Below are 18,169 nucleotides of genomic sequence, written 5' to 3'. Positions count from 1 at the left end.
CCGGGGTCCTGGGATCGAGCCCCGCATCGGGCTCCCTGCTCGGCGGGGAGCCTGCTTCTCCCTCTGCCTGCCATTCCCCCATTTGTGCGCGCTCCAGGCTCCCAGGAACGCTTAGAGCAGAGGCAGGGTAAGATGAGCAGTCGGGCTCTAGCGCTACTAGCTGGGTGACCTTGGGGAAGTGAGTCAGCTTCTCCGACACCCAGTTTCTTCAACTGTAAAATAAGACAGCCATACCTTCCTAGCGGGGATGGGCAGGAGGATGAGAGCTGAAAAATCTGAAGCCCGTAGAAAGATCTGTGGCTCGCAAATGGTTCCCAAGAAATGAGAGCTGGAACCACAGTTATTTTTCACAAAGTCATTGTTTGAGAAACACTGTGCCTCAAACAGGTAAGCTCATCCTGGGAGAAGACCACCGCGGGCAGCCTGAATTATCCAGTGTGGTTTTCCTATCTGTGTCTACCAGCTGACCCTCACATCACTTCAGCGTTCTCAAACAAAGTTGCTTATGGGGGCGCCTGGGTGGCTCAGTCGTTAAGCGTCTGCCTTCAGCTCAGGTCATGATCCCAGGGTCCTGGGATCGAGCCCCGCATCGGGCTCCCTGCTCGGCAGGAAGCCTGCTTCTCCCTCTCCCACTCCCCCTGCTTGTGTTCCCTCTCTAGCTGTGTCTCTCTCTGTCAAATAAATAAATAAAATTTAAAAAAAAAAAAAGTTGCTTATGGCTCATTTGCGCCTATTGGTATAAATTCTTTTGACGGCACCTGGACATTTTTCCCAGTGTGTTTTGGAAATGGCAAAGTGCCTGCATGTGATGTAGAAATTTGTAAAACCAGGTAGTTGAAGGCTAGTCAGCATCTTTTTTCTTTCTCTTTTTCACAAGCTAGGAAGGCCCTTATTTAATGCTTCCCTTTCTAGAACGTTCCGATCTCCAGAGGTCCTCTCATGTTCTTCTTACTTCAATAAAACCTTCTTAGCTAAAGGTAACAATTTTTCTTACGTCCACAGTGACCTGCTCACACACTTAGCCAAAAAAAAAAAAAAAAAAATCCAAATTTGTGAACACTCAACAACGTACTTGGTGAAAACTTCTAAGTTTGATAAGATGAGCTCCAGCATCTCACTGGGTCAAAAATTATTCCAGAGGAGTTGGGCATGGTGCTTCTGCAGTCAGATTATCCCAGAAATAATTACCGACAAGGAGCCGATGTGGCTTTATATTTTATGGAAATTAACTCTGTAAAATGAACCACGTTTAAAGAATTAAAAACATAATACAACTTGACTTATTCAGATGGCCTAAAAATCCTCTCAGGCCTTGCCATCATCAGAATAAACAGCAAATACTATATAAAATTTTAAAAGCAACTTCTGGTTGAGCATGCTGAACAAAATCTGCATATGTGTGGCCTAAAGGCTCTGCTGTAGGGTCTCCTGTGTGTATATACATAATTTTTATTTTAATTCCGGTAGAGTTAACATTCAGTGTTATATTAGTTTCAGGTGTGCAATTTACGGATTCAACACTTCAACATAAATCACCCGATGCTCATCACCACAGGTGCACTCCTTAATCCCCTTCACCTGTTTCACCCATCCCCCCCCCCATTCTGCTCCCCTCTGGTAACCATCAGTTTGTTCTCTATAGTTAAGAGTCTGTTTTTTTGGTTGGTCTCTGTTTGTCTTTGTTCATTTGTTTCTTAAATTCCACAAATGAGTGAAATCATACGGTATTTGTCTTTCTCTGACTTTAATTTCACTTAGCATCATACTCTCTAGGTCCATCCATGCTGCTGCAAATGGCAAGATTTCATTCTTTTTTATGAGCAATATTGTATTGTGTATATACACCCCTTATTCTTCATTCATTTATCCACTGAAGGACACCTGGGTTACTTTCATATTTTGGCTATGGTAAATAATGATGTAATAAACATAGGGGTGCATAAATCTTTTCAAATTAGTGTTTTAGTTTTCTTTGGGTAAATACCCAGTAGTGCAATTGCTGGATCATAGGGTGGGGTCTATTTTTCATTTTCTGAGGAACCTCCATACTGTCTTCCACAGAGGCCGCATCAGTGTGCATTCCCACCAACAGTGATGAGAGTTCCTTTTTCTCCACAACCTCACCAACAGCTGTTGTTTCTTGTGTTGTTGATTTTAGCCATTCTGACAGGTGTGAGGTGCTATCTCATTGTGGTTTTGATTTGCATTTCCCTGATGATGAGTGATGTTGAGCATCTTTTCACGTGTCTGTTGGCTATTCTGGATGTCTTCTTTGGAGAAATGTCTGTTCATGTCTTCTGCCCATTTTTTAATTGGATTATTTGCTTTTTTGGTGTTGAGTTTTTTAGTGTGTATATTTTTATTTGAGCTGCTTACTCTAAGGAGTCCTCTACTTATGACTTGCCTTAAACAGGGCTATGTAGGTATAATTCTTTATGCCACTTGAGGACAGAAATATCCTTTACTGAAACTCATGTTAATTCCTCTCCCAGAGAACGAAGAATTTTTGTTCAAACTTTGACAACCCCATCTATACAGCTATGTAATTAAATACAGAAAGCTTTACACAATCAATAGAATACCGAGAGCCCAAAAATGCAAACAGCTCTGAAAACAACAGAGGGAACTAAGATGCGTTTGATTAAAAAAAAAAGGAAAAAAAAAACTTTGTAACTCTGTCCTAAGGTACCTCCAACCCAACCAAAAAACACCTGAGCTCATGATGTTCTTTCCACAACTGTCCTCGTCTTTATTTCCATTTCAGCTGCCCACGACAGACCCCCAGGCATCACCCCATCCCATCAGCTACTGTCTTGTTGGTTTTATCTCCTCTATATTTGTCACCTAAAACCCCTCCCCCACATTCACTGTCACTGCCCTAGTTCTCCTGGAATGCTAATCTCCCACATGCTTAAGGGTCTCCTGACCTCTAACCCTACTTATCCCAAACTCCCCTCCACATGACCTTTCACACAAAAATCCAAACCTTTTCTCATAGCTGCTAGTCTGCTGTAAAAACTCCTCCATGGTCAGCAGGACAAAAACAGAGCTCCTTTACTCGGCACACAGGGCCCTTCATTAGCCTTTGCCTCCCTGCAGTTAGAGACCTGTGTTTACCGTCTGTTTCCCCACCTGTGATGTACATGCCATAACGGCTGGACGGCTACTACCCAGGACAGTGCTTGGCCCACCACTGGGAGCTCAGGAAGTACTCAGTAAATAAACAGCAGGCATTCATGCTTCTTCATCGGGCCTCCTCCCTTACCTTACTACTTCCTGCCTCACACTTTACACTCAGCAACACTCAACGACCTGCAAATCCCGGAATGTGCAGTACCCTGAGCTTTTAGTCCTGTCCTTCCTGCAGGCTGAGGCGCCTTCACTCTGCTTCTGAGTCTGAGAAATTCATTTTCCTGCATCAAGTTTCAGCTCAAATACTGCCCCCTGCAGGAATCCTTCTGACAGCCTCCCCTGTGGACTGACACCCTCGTCCGTGTCTCCACAACCTCAGGCATGTCAGTGGCCCCACGGAGACTCCCACTGCTCCCCTACAGCCGGCTCTGCCCCATACTTAAGGCCAGGGACTGAGCCCCAACACGAGCAAGGTTCCTGACACAGATCACAGTCACGAAATCAATGAAATAATAAATAAAACAAAGGTGATGAGGATGGTGGTGGTGATAATAGCTAACATTTACATGGTGCTTACTACCCGCCAGGTACTGCTCCTAGCGCCTTATATGTAAATAACTCATTAAATACATGAATCAACAAATTAACAGTAAGAATGTATTGAGTTTTTTTTAAGATTTTATTTATTTGAGAGAGAGAGAAGAGAGTGAGCACGAGCAGGGTGGAGAGGGGCAGAGAAAGAGGGAGAAGCAGGCTCCCCGCTGAGCAGGGAGCCCGATGCGGGACTCGATCCCAGGACCCTGGGATCATGACCTGAGCCAAAGGCAGAAGCTTAAGCAACTGAGCCACCCAGGGATCCCAAGAATGTATCTAGTTTTATGCGTCCAGTAAATACATCTAGTTTTAGCTTCTGGCTTATACACAAATTAAACATAGGACTTAATTTTCAAAACAAAGATATAAACAAAGGATCCTTTCTTTTCTGCTTTGACAGATGGGTGTACAATCTCCATATCTGTAGGGGGACAAAAGCCATCTGATTTAAGTGACGCCCCCCCCCCCCCCCAGCTCTACTTCCCCTCAGACATCAGGAAAAAGAATGCTCACGGATCTTTCCAAGATTCTCTCAACCAGAGGGAACATAAAATGAGTGTCTAATCACACTACCCATGGAAAGAATGAGCTCGACTAAAAATCATTCCATGAATAAGGTGTTTTTTTTCGTGATTGCTTCCTGTTAAATTGATAAATACCTGGCCAGCTTCTATCACCATTCCATGTAAATCACTAACTAAACCAGAGCATTTAATGGTTATAATTTAATGAATATATTGCTTCACACAGGAGATGAAGCATGAGTGGGCAGCTTCATCTAACAGCTACAACAGTGAAGCTGGAATTCAGGAGCCCAAGTTCTGAGGGCATCTGCGGTGTTTGATGGAGGGGCATGGACCCCGGATAATGAATGGGGTTCTCCGCCTAGCTCGGTCACCAAGCTCAGGGGCACCAGGAACGAGTCAACTGAAGCTCTCAGAAAGGGCTTGACTTCCTCTACACAAAATGAAAGCAGTACCGCCCACCCTCCCTCCCTCATAATCGTTCAGAGGGTCGAACACTGGCATGAGGACTTTGAAAACTGTAAAGCAATAGATGGTATTATTATCATTCACTGCTGCCTGGTTCTGCCACCTCAGCTGAATCAAACCTCTCTTCACCTTCGCATAAAGCAAGACAGAGGATTATAACCTCCGGGCTATATAAAAGAATTGTAAGAATCAATGAGGCAGTGTTTGGAAATGTATCCTTCCGCCCTCCCTAGAAGGAAGGCGTTTTTGTAAGCGATTTCTACTTAATACAGAGAGAATGATCAACCAGATTACAACTGCTCTGAACAGTTAATGCTATGCAAATAAGTCCCTTCCTGGTCCATGTTAACTGAAATAAAATTTTGTTGGAAACAAAATATGATAAAAAAAAAAACTCCCTTATGGTACAAACAATTAGCTTTTCAGTGACTACTCAAAAAGATACGCACTAATGCAGGCCATTGAAAAGAGGTATTAAAACAATAAAACTTTTGTTAAAAACCTGCAACACAGAAAAAAGCTGGAGGTCACCTCCCCCTGGGTGATTGCATACGCGCTCCCACTTGCCCCCACAGCCTGCATCCCCCTTCCTTCCTCTTCCACCCATACTCACCCCAGGTTCAGGTGTTTGAGCTTTTGAAGGCTGCTGATCTGTGTGGGCAGCTCCTCGATCTGGTTATTAAAAAAGTTGAGCACTTCCAAATTCTTCAGTTCTGCTATGTTTGGTGGCACCGCTACGGAAACAAAATTGCTGAGTGTGAATATGTAGCCCTGCTCCTCGCAAGGAATGCCAGCAACACATTTTGTTTTTCTTTCTCAGGAAAGAGAGAGGAAACTCGAATATGACCATCTGATTCACATAACCGTCTTATTTTTTGGTAGGTTTTTCTTAGGTTAGTAACTCAGTAGAGTAGAAATGGAAATGTTCCTTCAAAGGGCAAAAGAGAATTTGAGAGTGCCATCAACAGCCCATAAGTGAGTATTCCCAAGCACAAACGCTTTTATAATTGTCATACAATGTCTCCTAAGTACAACTGTTCGCTTCCTTTGGTTTTTTTTTTTTTTTTTTTTCCCACCTCCACCAGAAGAAAGACTGCAAACTCCAGATCCTTCCTGGGTGATGATACATTCGTCAAGCTGTTTCAATAGTCGGATATCTGAAGAGCTGTTCTTTTAACACTGCACTAAGTCACAATGGAAGTTCAACCTTAAATGATGAAATATTCAACCTATCTCATTTATGATTTTGGCTTCTGGCCTTTACACCTTGATCAATACACACACACACACAGTTTACATCAGATTAGCAACAGATCAATGCACTGTTATTACACCGAAATATGAAAAACCAACTCAGTAGCATGATGAATACCAGCCTACAGATTAAAGGTTATAATAAACCAGTGAGGGCCTAAGAGTCCTCCTTCCCTGGAGTATGTACTTGCAAATACCAAAGTAAAAGCCAAAGGCATCTTTACCTCAAAAGTACTAACTCTGCATTGATAGCGGAAAGACTCCCAACAGATGATACCTTATCTGTCCCAGTCGCTGAGTCAGTCTTCTACAAACATTGGCCATCAACTTGTCCACAGTTCATGTAAACTCTCACACCGAGACTATCCAGGCTCCTGACACCACGGACATGGGCCTTGGGTCCAGCACAAGAAAGTATCATGTCTTATATCAGTACATTTACTTCCCGTCCCCGCGGCACCCTCCGGAGGGGCGGGGAGAAGGGTACTCCAGAAGACTGGGAAAAACCGGGAGCACCTTTGCTTAGAGCTGCTACACAGGTATGCGTCAAATTCCAAACAGACATTGAAACTATTTCAGGAGGTACCCCCTGCAAGAACTGCAGTGTATAAGTCCCAGCGGAACAAAAGTAAAGAGGACAGGCACACTGTTCATTACAATTCTGAGTCCTCAATTTCAGCTTATAAAATGTCCAAGGCATCGGTGACCTGACTTCTTTTAGAGCGAAGAAGGCCTGGTAAAAAGGCAAGGGAAATGCTCTCACCAGAGGAAGGGATTGTGAAGAATATGAATCAGTCTGGATTCAGACACTTGGGAGGTGGCAGTGGTCCAGATGGAAAATGAGCAAGGCGTGGATTAGTTACTGAAGTGGCTGGTTGGGGGCTGGAGATAAAAGGACAGGTTTTAATGGGAAAATTCAGGCAGCTGGAAATCACCTCCAGAAACTGTACTCTTGGACACCAACCCGAATGCATATGAGCCCCATCTGTACAATCTGGCCTTAGAAGCACACTCTGAGGTGTGTAGTCAGTAACACGCTCTCCAGCGAATGAACAGTATTCACTATGAGTAAACGATCACAAAGAAATTCCTCAGGCCTGATGAGTCTCTGGGTGCTGTCAGCTTACCTGTTCTCTCCCTAGAACGTGAAGTGTGTGAGGCACAGCTCTTCGATGATTACGAGCCTGCTCGGGGGGCCTCGCACTCCTCCCCCCCGTTTCACCCTCCAGCTCCCACTAAGCTTCTCTCACAGCATTCATCTGATTACTCTGAAGAGCAATAAAGAAAGTTAGTGCAACCAGGAGAAAGTGATGATCTCAATTTAGCCACAAACCAAGAATAATGCAGCCAGAATTACTGCCACCTTCCCAAAGTTACTTTGCCAATGCAATTAAATGCTGGTCTGAAGGTATCGCCTTTTGGACAGGATGAGAGATTATTTCACTCTCCTTGCTAAATCAGTCCAATTTAAGACCACAAATTATGCTAAATGTGATGTAGGGCTTTGTCTTGTGGACACAAACAATAACCCTACATTCAATTTACTAAACCTCTCCCAGCCTTTCGTATGCATGGTGAATTTTGTGTTTTAAGACTCCATTCAAGCGACAAGGGGAAAATATTACACAGCTCATATTCTCTCTCAACTACGGAACTCCCCCTACCTGGCCACAGTAAAAATCAGAAGAAATTACCATTCAGACCTGACTAGATGAGATAGCATTCACTCTTTCAACCAGTATTCAGAGAACGCTGGTGATGTGTACTGAGCCCCACTTTTAACAGCTAGCATTTCAATACTTCTGGGATAAAGTAAGAAAGGCAAGCTATTTATACAAAGTAAGTTACAAAAAAAGGAGTATCAGAGTCGGTAAATGGAAACAGGTCTAGTGTTTGGAAAACAAACTAATTCTAATAAAACTGTCCATAAAAAAAAAATAACCAGTTAGCCAGATGAGCTATGTAATAATGAAATTATATACAAACGTGACATGAACAAACTCAGCTGTTACGGACAAAAACGGGAGCGGTACATCCCTAGGCAGAATACTCCGGTGAAATTTTTCAAAGATCTCCACATGACGCATTTGCATGAAGTATTTTAAAATACAAGTGCACAGTCAGCCTCAAGATATTCCTTGTTACGCCTTGGCAACATTCCTTTCCATCAATCTGTACTGTTTGTGACTGTGACCCCAGTTGTATACATCCACACAGTCTACACACAACCAGCAGCTGAGCTCACAAGGGAGACAGGTGGACAGCACGATGTGTGAACACAGGAGTCTGGGCTGCACCAGGACCCTTTCAAAGTCCTCCCCGACCTGGCTTTACCATTCTACGATTCTCAAAAGAGCTGGATGATGAAAATCAATGATATGGATTTAAATAATGCAACAAATGGGGCCCTCAATTAGGAAGCTCAGTCATGTAGAACTTTGCTTATGACAGAGAATTTAGTATCATTTCCTGTCAAAAACGACGGCTTTAATTTTGAGACTCCGGTTGCTACAGGTGAGAAAAGTTCCCCAATCACTCTCAGGTGTCCCCTGGCTCCCAAATGCCTCGTTCTGCTTTTGTCGCAGGATCAGATAACCGCTGGGAGCCCTCTCGGTCCAGAGCAGAGGTGACAGAGATGGGGTCCTGCCACCCCAGGAGCTATGGCCAGAGACTAGTCTCACGTTATCTTCTCGCAGTTACAACAATTCAGACTGACATGCGCCGCAGGACCCTCTTTCCCTTCAAGGCCTCCTAAATCGAGAGCCTGAACGTTATTCCAGTTTCGTGGGAGAAGCGTGTACCAGCCAGACTTAGCAGTCAGCCCTTGCAGTTTGGGGACAGCCTCACAACAAGCAGCCCAAGTTCCTGGGCAGGCTCACGAGTCTGCGCCAGAAGGGGACTCGGCTAATTTCCTACATTAACAACCCTTGGACAGCAGCTCCCTCCAGCGGGAAGCCTCAGCATGCACTCGGTGGACACACTGGGTAGACCAGAGCCCTCCAACTGTAAGAAACAGCTGACCCAGTAACCAGCAACAGTCACCGGCCTCCCCCAACAGAAAAACCTCAATAAACGATTGTTATAGCAACTGGACCTTCACTTTAGGAGCATTTTGTTCTGGGATATAAAACTCACAATTCCACAACCAGTAACTTATTTTTAAACAAACTGTTAGTTTATGCACACAATAATAAGCAGCAGGGTATGCTCTGGAGCTGGGCTGTCCAACGTGCAGTCACCAGGGAAAATTGCATGGAGGTTCCTCAAAACAATTAAAACTAGAACTACCATATGACCCAGCAATTCCACTTCTGGGTATGCATCCAAAGGAAACGAAATGAAATCACTGTCTCCAAGAAATATCTGCACCCATGTTCACTGCAGCATTACTCACAACAGACGAGACACAGAAGCAGTTTTAAGTGTCCACCAAGAGACGGATGGGCAAGGAAAATGTGGCTTATGTAGCTACAGTGGAATACTACTCAGCAATAAAAAGAAAACCCTATTTGCAACAACACGGATGGATCTTGGAGTCATTATGCTAAGTGAAATAAGTCAGACAAGAAAAGACAAAACTGTATAATCTTATTTATATGTGGAGGCTTAAAACATACAGACACACACACACAAACTCATAGGAAAAGAGATCAGATTTATGATTACCAGAGGCAGAGGATGGGGGCTGAGGGAACTAGATGAAACAGTTAAGACAGAAAAAAAAAAAAAAAAGGAAGTAAACTTAAATCTAGATTAGTTGAAATTAAGTAAAATTAATAATTCAGTTTCTTGGTCACACAAGCCACATTTCAAGCGGTTAGTGTCTACCATATTGGACAGCACAGATAGAGAACATTCCCTTCACTGCAGAAAGTTCTAGATAGTGCTGCTCTAGGGCAGGGGGTCACAAACTTTCGAGTACATCAGAATTACTGGAGGGCTTGTTAAAACACAGTTGGGGGGGGTGGCACATACCTCAGAGTTTCCGAGGCAGTAGGTTTGGGATGGGGCCCGAGCTTCTGCATTTCCAAGTTCCCAGGGGATGCTGACGCTGCTGGTCCGCAGACCACTTTGGTGCAGAAAACTTAATTTATTGGTGACATCAAAATCATTAATCCAGTATATATGTCCCTTACGCCAGCACAATAATGCTGAGAAAGATTATCCAAATTAAGACTTCTCTGTCACCTCAATAAGTTGAGACTTGGGGTTGATGAAAAGTGGCAAAAAAAAAAGGAACTCTAACTGGCTGATCCACCCAACCTGGGGGCTGCAATCCAACCATTTCCAGTCAGCTTCTGCTTCCTCACGCAGCTGGCTCATCAGTGCAGATGAACAAACAAACACTACAGGGTACACCATCCCCGGGCATGGGTGGGCCGGCCAGAGACACACAGACCCAGGCCCAAGAGGCAGGAATTCTTGCTTATCATTCAAGCTGACATGGTTAGTTTGAGCTCGTACAGGCAGCTAACCAGCACATAAGCACCCTCAACACATAAGCACCAAACATGAATGAAATCGCTAACGTGAAGAAAGAGAGATTTTTCAGATTCCAGTTTCGAGATGGAACAGCCCTCCACGCGACCAGATGAAGCGGCATCAGGAGTGACTAAGCGTATCTATCTGTTAACATGACCTCACGGGCCTCCAATCTACAGCATCCACCTTCTCAGAAGACCCCTGCCCCAAATCTTGCCCTTAAAAATCCCCACTTATAAGCTACCGGGGAGTTCGGGACTTTGGGGCATTAGCCCCCCCATTCTCTTGGATGGCAACAGACCAACAAATAGCTTATCTTCCTGCACAGCAAAAGCTCACTGTCAGCTTTTACGGGTTGGCTGTGCACTGGATGGACAAACTCTTGTTTGGTTCTGTCACACCCACACAGATCTTTACGGTGAAATCAGTGCAGAGTAGCATGAACGAGGTTCAGGGAGAAAAAGTCCTAATTCCTCAGTTCATCGAACTGAGTCACTTAGCAGCAACTGCATCATGACCAAGTGCGGTCCCATTGAAGAGATGCCCCTTGCTAAGCTTCTGGCCATCGAAACACCGAGAAGTAAATGGAGAATGCTGGGTGGCTGCGACAGCACAGAGAGACCAGCTGGGGTGCAGCCGATCTGGGGGCTTCTCGAGCAAAACCATCGTGTGGCGCCTGAGGCAAAGAAACAAAATCACGAAGAGTGACAGGCTCTGGGAGCAGCGGGCACTGTGCAAAACATAAGGACTGCAGCTCGGCAGTGTGCAGCCTACGGAAAGGCCGGCGGGTCACACATTGGTCTTTGGAGCCATATGGTTAGCACCGACAGCCAGGTCCTCTTCAGCTACAAAAGGGCAGTAAGAGACCACGCACCACGTTACCACCCACGGCTGCCGGGAAGCCAGAAGCTGCTCAGAACACATGTACGTTTTCCTCATAAGCATGGGCATGAAATCCGGAGTCGTGAACCCTACCCACCACCTCCACCAAACTTCTGAGTATTCAGAACTACACTGTGCCTAACTGTTTTTGCAGAAGCTCCCAGACTGTTTTTGTTTTTTTTTTTTTTTAATCTGGAGATTCCTGCAAAGGGGAGGCCCTAGGCTAGGGCGTGAAGGCCAAGGGGATGCTGCCTGCATGCCTCTTTGAAAAACTGAATTCATGGTTCAGCCATTGCCTCCATCATGGGAAACCAGGGAGGGACTGCAAACCACCTCAAGTGTACAAAGAAGGAGACTCAGAGGGGGTGTCTAATAGGAACCACTGCCCATTAGGGCGAAGACTAGCACATGGCCCAGCAGTGGGCACGTTCCCTGCCCGGCAATGGGTAACATGCTACAATCTTGTGCCCTTTTGCAGTGCTACTGACCCACGGGCCCCACAACACGTGAAGACACCACCCTATGGGATAAGGTAAAGCAAAAAAAAAAAAAATCAGATAGCACTGCCTCCCCAAACCTGGCATATTTAGATTAAAAAAAAGAGATTTGATTGCTATAACAAAGGAAAATGCTCAGATTTCTGTATGTTTCTGCTGCTTTCTAAGATTTCTTGAACAGAAAAGGATAAGGGAAGGTAGAAGATCATTCAACGAGGCCAGTTATTAGATCCCTAAGACACAGTGCTACAACAAAGTTATTAGAAAAAGGATGAAAACCACGAGAATACATCCAAATTGTGGTGAGAGCAAACATTTCTTTGCCCCAATATTGGATGAATACAATACTGGATAACAACTGTCCCCCTGTGCCCTGAGTGAGGCAAGGTGGGAAGAAGCCAAAACAACAGAAACTATGAGAAATATGAATTTGGGGCATTCCTGGTCAGAGTAAAAGGAGAGCCCCTTTAATACCCAATTATACTAGCTGGAGACATTAGTCTATTCCTCCCACAGAGGTGATGTCTAGACTCATTATATAGATGCCAATTCTTTCAGCAAATTAGGAATCATAGTCTTGAATGCCAGTCCAATGATTACCTGTAAAGAACAATCTCTTTAGTCGTGCATACAAATAATTACGCTCAGAATTTTATATGCAAAAAAGGTCATTTGTATTTATAGTGATTAATGACTTTTGTTTTCTGGCCCAAAACGCAAAGTGGGTAATGAACTAATTATACCTTAGCACGAGAATGTGAAGTTCAAAAGTATACTAATGATAACTAGGCTTTACAGATTTTATGGGATTTCCTCCCAAAGCAGCTATTAAAACAGTGAATTACACAGTAGTTATGGGTTATTTAAAAACATAAAGTTTAAGAAACAGTAAAGCAGATTCTCATTTAAAAGGATCTATATGTTCCTCAAGGTAAAAATTAAATACCAAAATATCTAAACATCTAACCAATAAAGGCTAACATCCCCCAAAATCATTATTAGCTTTATAAATGACAATAGTAATGCCACATTCAGTTAAACAACAGTATTTACTGAGCACCCACACCTAGAGGTACATACTTGTTGTATCTCATTATGGGCCCCCTTAAGATTCTGCAGCTTAAGTAATTTTACTAACCAAAAATATCCTGACTTAACTTATTGAAAAGAATCAAAGCAAAAAAAAAAAAAGGTTCTATTCTTTTGGCAACAATGAGAATAATCAATTCGACAAAAATCAGGGAAAAAAAGTTACAAGCAAGCATGAAGGCAGATTTTACAGTATAAAGTCAAACATGCAAAAATATATGTCCCTGGGCTATAAAAAATGTGTACACAAGGCCAAACAGGCCAAACAAATCTCCTAAAAAGCTGATAGGTATGGATTTCTGCCCCTCCTAGGATGCAGAATTTACTTGATTTCTGAATCTTTTATTAATAGCCCAAAGAGAACCAAGGAATGGTCCACACAATCTTGAACCTTGAATTCTTTCAGGAACATACCTTTGAAACCATACTCCAGTGCTGAGGCGTTACATGGGCAGACCGGCAGTATGTCAATAACCAGCCTTAACCAGGGAGCTGGGTCAGAGAAGCAGCATTAAGACGAAAAGCAGTGGCATTTGGTGGTCAGGGAGGAAGTGACATCTAGTGAAGGGCAAGAAAAAGGGCAGAGGCTTCTCTGGGAAAAATGCCTAAGAAGTTTCGAGACACAGTAAGAAGGAAGAGGAGAACATCAAAACCAAAACCAAAACCAAAACCCACTTCAATCATTGCAGAAAGCAAGCTCACAACCTAGAAAGAGCTCTCCAGGCTCTTAAATATCATCAGAATGTATTATACACACATACACTCAATCCTTGATTATGAACATGAAGGAGACAGCAGACAAGTCAAATTCACACACACACACACACACACACACACACACACACACACCATGCTTTGTTAATAGTTCACATCTTCTATAATTAAGAATGACCTCAGCAAGAGGCCACACTGGGTTACTTCTCTTCTTTCCTCATCTTGCATTTTAATGCTGAGGACGGGGGTAATTACATGAGGAAGAAAGGGAGCAAGGGTAAATGCCCAGGGCCAGAAAAATCCACAGGATCCACACGGGGCTTTGTGAATGCCCCCTCTATGTTAACAATTTTGCCTTTTAACCTCTGGAATTCTCCCTGCTTTTCTATCTGAACATGTCAAGAGCCACGGGCATGCCTCCTCCACTGAGCTCCTAGGTTTATGCGGGTGGGATATGTAAACTTCATACATACATCCTTGGCAAGGCAGCTGGGCGATGGTGAGCACAGAAGCTTGGACACCATGAAAAGTTCCCCACCTTCCAGCTCTAGTTACTTGACCACTTCAGGACTGTTACTTCTACCAGATATAGAGGAGGGAGTCAATAAATGCCCTTCCTTTCACGCTCAAGTCATCATATACGAAAGGTTGGCCCTTCAGAGTCTCATAAACTCTGGACAGCCTTACTTTATTTTCCACACAGTGCAGGTGGTGGGACAGGCAGGCTTTGCAAGAGAAGAGGAGAACTCATCCCAACTTTGTGAAGGATGAGCAAGATTTGAAGAGGGGCAGGGACTGCAGATAAGAATCAGGTGATCAGAGAAGAGTATTATGGACAGGAGAAAAAAGGCTAAAGGAACAGCAAAAAAATCAGACAAGAGGGTTCAGACTGAAAACATCTGAAAAGGAGGTAGATGAGTTTGTGAACTAGTGGTAGGTCAGTTGCAATGTTTTGTCCTGTTAGGCTGACTGGCAAACAGAAGAAAAACTGAAATGGGAAAAAGACAGTCTCCTAGGTTTTATGGAAAATGAAATATGCATATATGGTGAAAAGTAATAAAGGGAAACCTCACTCAAACGGATTTGGGAAGCCAGCAGGGGGAGCTCTCACGCTCTACCACTGGTAGTCAACTGCGGACCCAACAGGAAGAGATGGACCCCGCCCAGGGGTACCTTACTATCCCTGCAGGAGGAAGAAAGCCTTACCTCCTCACCCTGGCAACAGCCCAGCCAATCAGAGACAGGCATAACTTAGCCAATGAAAAGCCACCATACTTCCAGCTCCCAGTTTACTCCAATGAGCTCCCCCTCTCCTTTGTCCTCCGGACTTGCCTGTGGTTTTGCCACAGCTTGCTTGTCCCAACCTGCAATTCTCTGCTATTCCCAAATAAACCCATTTTTGCTGGTAAAACAATGGGCAGTTTTATATTTAAGGCTAACAATACATACGCATTCCACTCAAGATTACAATTCTTATTTAACGAAATGTAAATTTCAGCAGCCAAAGTAGGTGGAGCTTGCGAACATTTTTAAAAAGCTATCAAGGGTGAATTTCACATTGCATCGAAAGTCACCCTTTTGCAGTTTTGTACAAATTTCCAGCGAACATCTCTTAAGAAATAGCACCAGTTTATCCACACCGCAAATATACTGCTATCTTTCCCCTACTCCAGGGTTTCTAAATCTGAGTTATATGCACCCCTGAAGAATTCATGGATGGTTTTTATAGGATCCACAAAAAGTATGTGCCTTCTTCTAGGGATCACTGACACAGTTTCACCCCATTAAAAAAGGTCGGTGAGTTAGGAAATGTTAAGAACTTCTCCAAAAGAATGTATGTATCAAGGAACTGCACCTCTTAAGAATATCCTCTCCTGCCCTCCTCCACAACACCCACGTACCTACACACACAAACACACGCACACCACACATGTTATTTAGGAGTAACAGTCAACAGACGATTTATATACACATTTTTGCTATTAAATCAATTCTGTTTGAGAATTATATTGTAAATAGTAAAACAAACATTCTTCAAGATCAGCTTCCCTAGAGGGGCTAGTTATGATTTGGAAAGGGACAGGTTCAAAGTGCCCCCACATCATTTTCTCCACAGCCTGCCAGCATTCTGAAATTCTCATAACTAAAGTCATTCCATTTAAAAATATAACGTGGGGGAGCCTGGATGGCATAGTCTGTTAAGTCTCTGACTCTTCATTTCAGCTCAGGTCATGATCTCAGGGTTATGGGATGGAGCCCTACATCGGGCTCCACACTGGGCGTGGAGTCTGCTTAAGATTCTCTCTCTCCCTCTGTCCCCCCCCAAATAAAAATAGTAATAATAAGAAATAAATACAAAATACTGTGGAAGAATTAATACACTACAGTTTAGCTAGCTTCCTCTTAGCACAGAGCAAGAGTCCAAGAAGAGAGGTTCTAGAACAGGTACATTTTGGTTGGTAGTGCTGGATCAGGGGGCCAGAGTCTCTGAGCTAAGGACACAATACCATCAAGAGACAGCTTCTCCAACTTCACCCACTGGCCTTGGACTACTGCTGGTTCTGGACTGTGGGGCCAACAGATTCTTCCACATGATGATCTAGCAGGTTTACTTACTAAAACCAAAAATACCAACAAACTCCCAACTGTGAGTAAACTGTTTTATGGTAACCTAACCACTGGTATCATCTGATAGATACTAATTAATAGCTCCCAGACTCAAAAATACTATGTATATAGTTTTTCAAATCCAATCTTTCAAATGGTGGCATAGTAACAAACTGATAAATGTGCACTAACTAAAAAAATAAGCTATTGATCAAAGCCTCTGTATTACAAATACATTTACACTCTTTTAAAATGCAAACAGCAAGTTGTTTTGACATTGTCACAAGATAAATTCATGACACAGAGACGATTTATTTTGCATATTTCCCCTCAGTTTAATTTCATACAAGCCATGCACAGGAACTTTTGCATAAGGCATGGCAAATAATCTATGAAAGAAGAACTAGAGACTTTAGAACAGAAAGGTGTTGAACACTGGTGAAGGTCATTCTTATGAGTTGGAACAGTTTATTTTTCTCATTCATCTCAACAATCTATGAGCTCTGTAGAAAGCGGTTTAATTTATTATGCTTTTTTAAAAACTGTTTAATTTTCTTCATTATAATTGGATCTGCATATTTTGAGAACGTCATGTTTTCATGTGCAACATGCTCCTTAATTCATTTATAGTAACGTTTATGGTAAATATCCTATCGATATATATACATCTACATAAAATTTTAAAACATTATGTTAACTTCTATATATTTAGAACATTACCTTTGATAAATTATTGAAATCACTAATAAAGAAAATCTTAGCATTTGTTCACTGTAATTTCAAATTCATACATAAGCTATAACTAATGGTAAATGGTCTGTTAAAAAAACAAAAAACACATTTCGCCATAAAACTTAGGTTTACTGTCTGACTAGCCATTTCCGATGCACTAAATGACAAGATACAGTCACATTAAGGCCTCAAACTGCAGGCAAAACTCCTAAAACCTCAAAAAAAGGTTTTATATGACAGTTCAAAGTTCAAAGTATAAAACTGAACAATTACACCCAAAGACCCAGACTTATGAAAGGTTTACACAGAGCTGGCTGCACAACGTTCACAAAAAGCGAAACAATATCCTTCATATTTTTTGCACAAAATGATGAATGCTTAATCCTCAGAATGCATGGGTCACAAAATGAAAAACACGACTGTCATATTCAAGGTGCTAGCAATATCTGTATGTGGATTTGGCTGTAAAAATAAAATTGTTTTTAAAATTAAGAAAAGCCTCACATTAAAAAATTATGCCCAGAAACTGTTTTGGCACCAACTCAGAGTGTAATTCATTTCATAAGGTAGAGCATCCTTCCCTTCACAGTGGTATTTAGTAGAAGAATCTATATAAGTCCTCACAAAATGCACATTTCCCTGAGATTTACATGGTTATTTTTGAATTAAAATCTGGTTATACGCATACATATTTTCAACTTTCTTCCACAGGAATAAAATCTTACATATCCCCAATACAAAATACTACAAAGGGCAATAAAATTCTTCCAGTGTAAAGAAGTAAACTTTCTCACTTGAGAAAGTAGCCATAATAAACTAAAAAATGGTATGTGAGACAGAATGATAATTATAGGTGCAAAAGAGAAAATATATATCCTTATAGAGGATATAACTTAATTATGGCAAACTGCACCACGTAAATAGCAACAGCAACATACCCTATTGGGCAGAGCAGAATAGCTTGCAAAAAATTTAATATGATGACACAAATTTGTTTTTTTAATCTTTTAGCCAAAAGACCCACGGGGGGGGGGGGGGGGGGGGGGGGATACGTGTCTCAACAGTGACCTCTAGTGGACAAGTCTTAAAATGACGGTCTCAAAATGAAATTCTAAGACTGAAAACAAGCAGGAAAACATTTACAAAGCTAACCCTCCCAAACCACCATAAAAACCAGGTATGAGCTTACCCAAC

At 42.7% G+C, this 18,169-nt stretch overlaps 1 protein-coding gene across 1 annotated transcript in view; it reads right to left on the bottom strand.

Moving 5' to 3' along the window:
- RSU1 (Ras suppressor protein 1) overlaps positions 1–18,169 on the bottom strand; it is a 185,835-nt gene that overhangs the window by 135,999 nt on the left and 31,667 nt on the right. The window contains exon 4 of the mRNA XM_021696768.1: positions 5,332–5,452. Coding sequence (XP_021552443.1) covers positions 5,332–5,452 — 121 coding nt within the window. The remainder of the gene's footprint in view (positions 1–5,331; positions 5,453–18,169) is intronic.

The sequence above is a fragment of the Neomonachus schauinslandi genome, chromosome 5 (assembly GCF_002201575.2).
Source record: "Neomonachus schauinslandi chromosome 5, ASM220157v2, whole genome shotgun sequence".
NCBI classification, from domain to species: Eukaryota; Metazoa; Chordata; class Mammalia; order Carnivora; family Phocidae; genus Neomonachus; species Neomonachus schauinslandi.
Note: the sequence above shows the minus strand (reverse complement) of the source record. Positions and strands in the feature narration are given on the sequence as shown.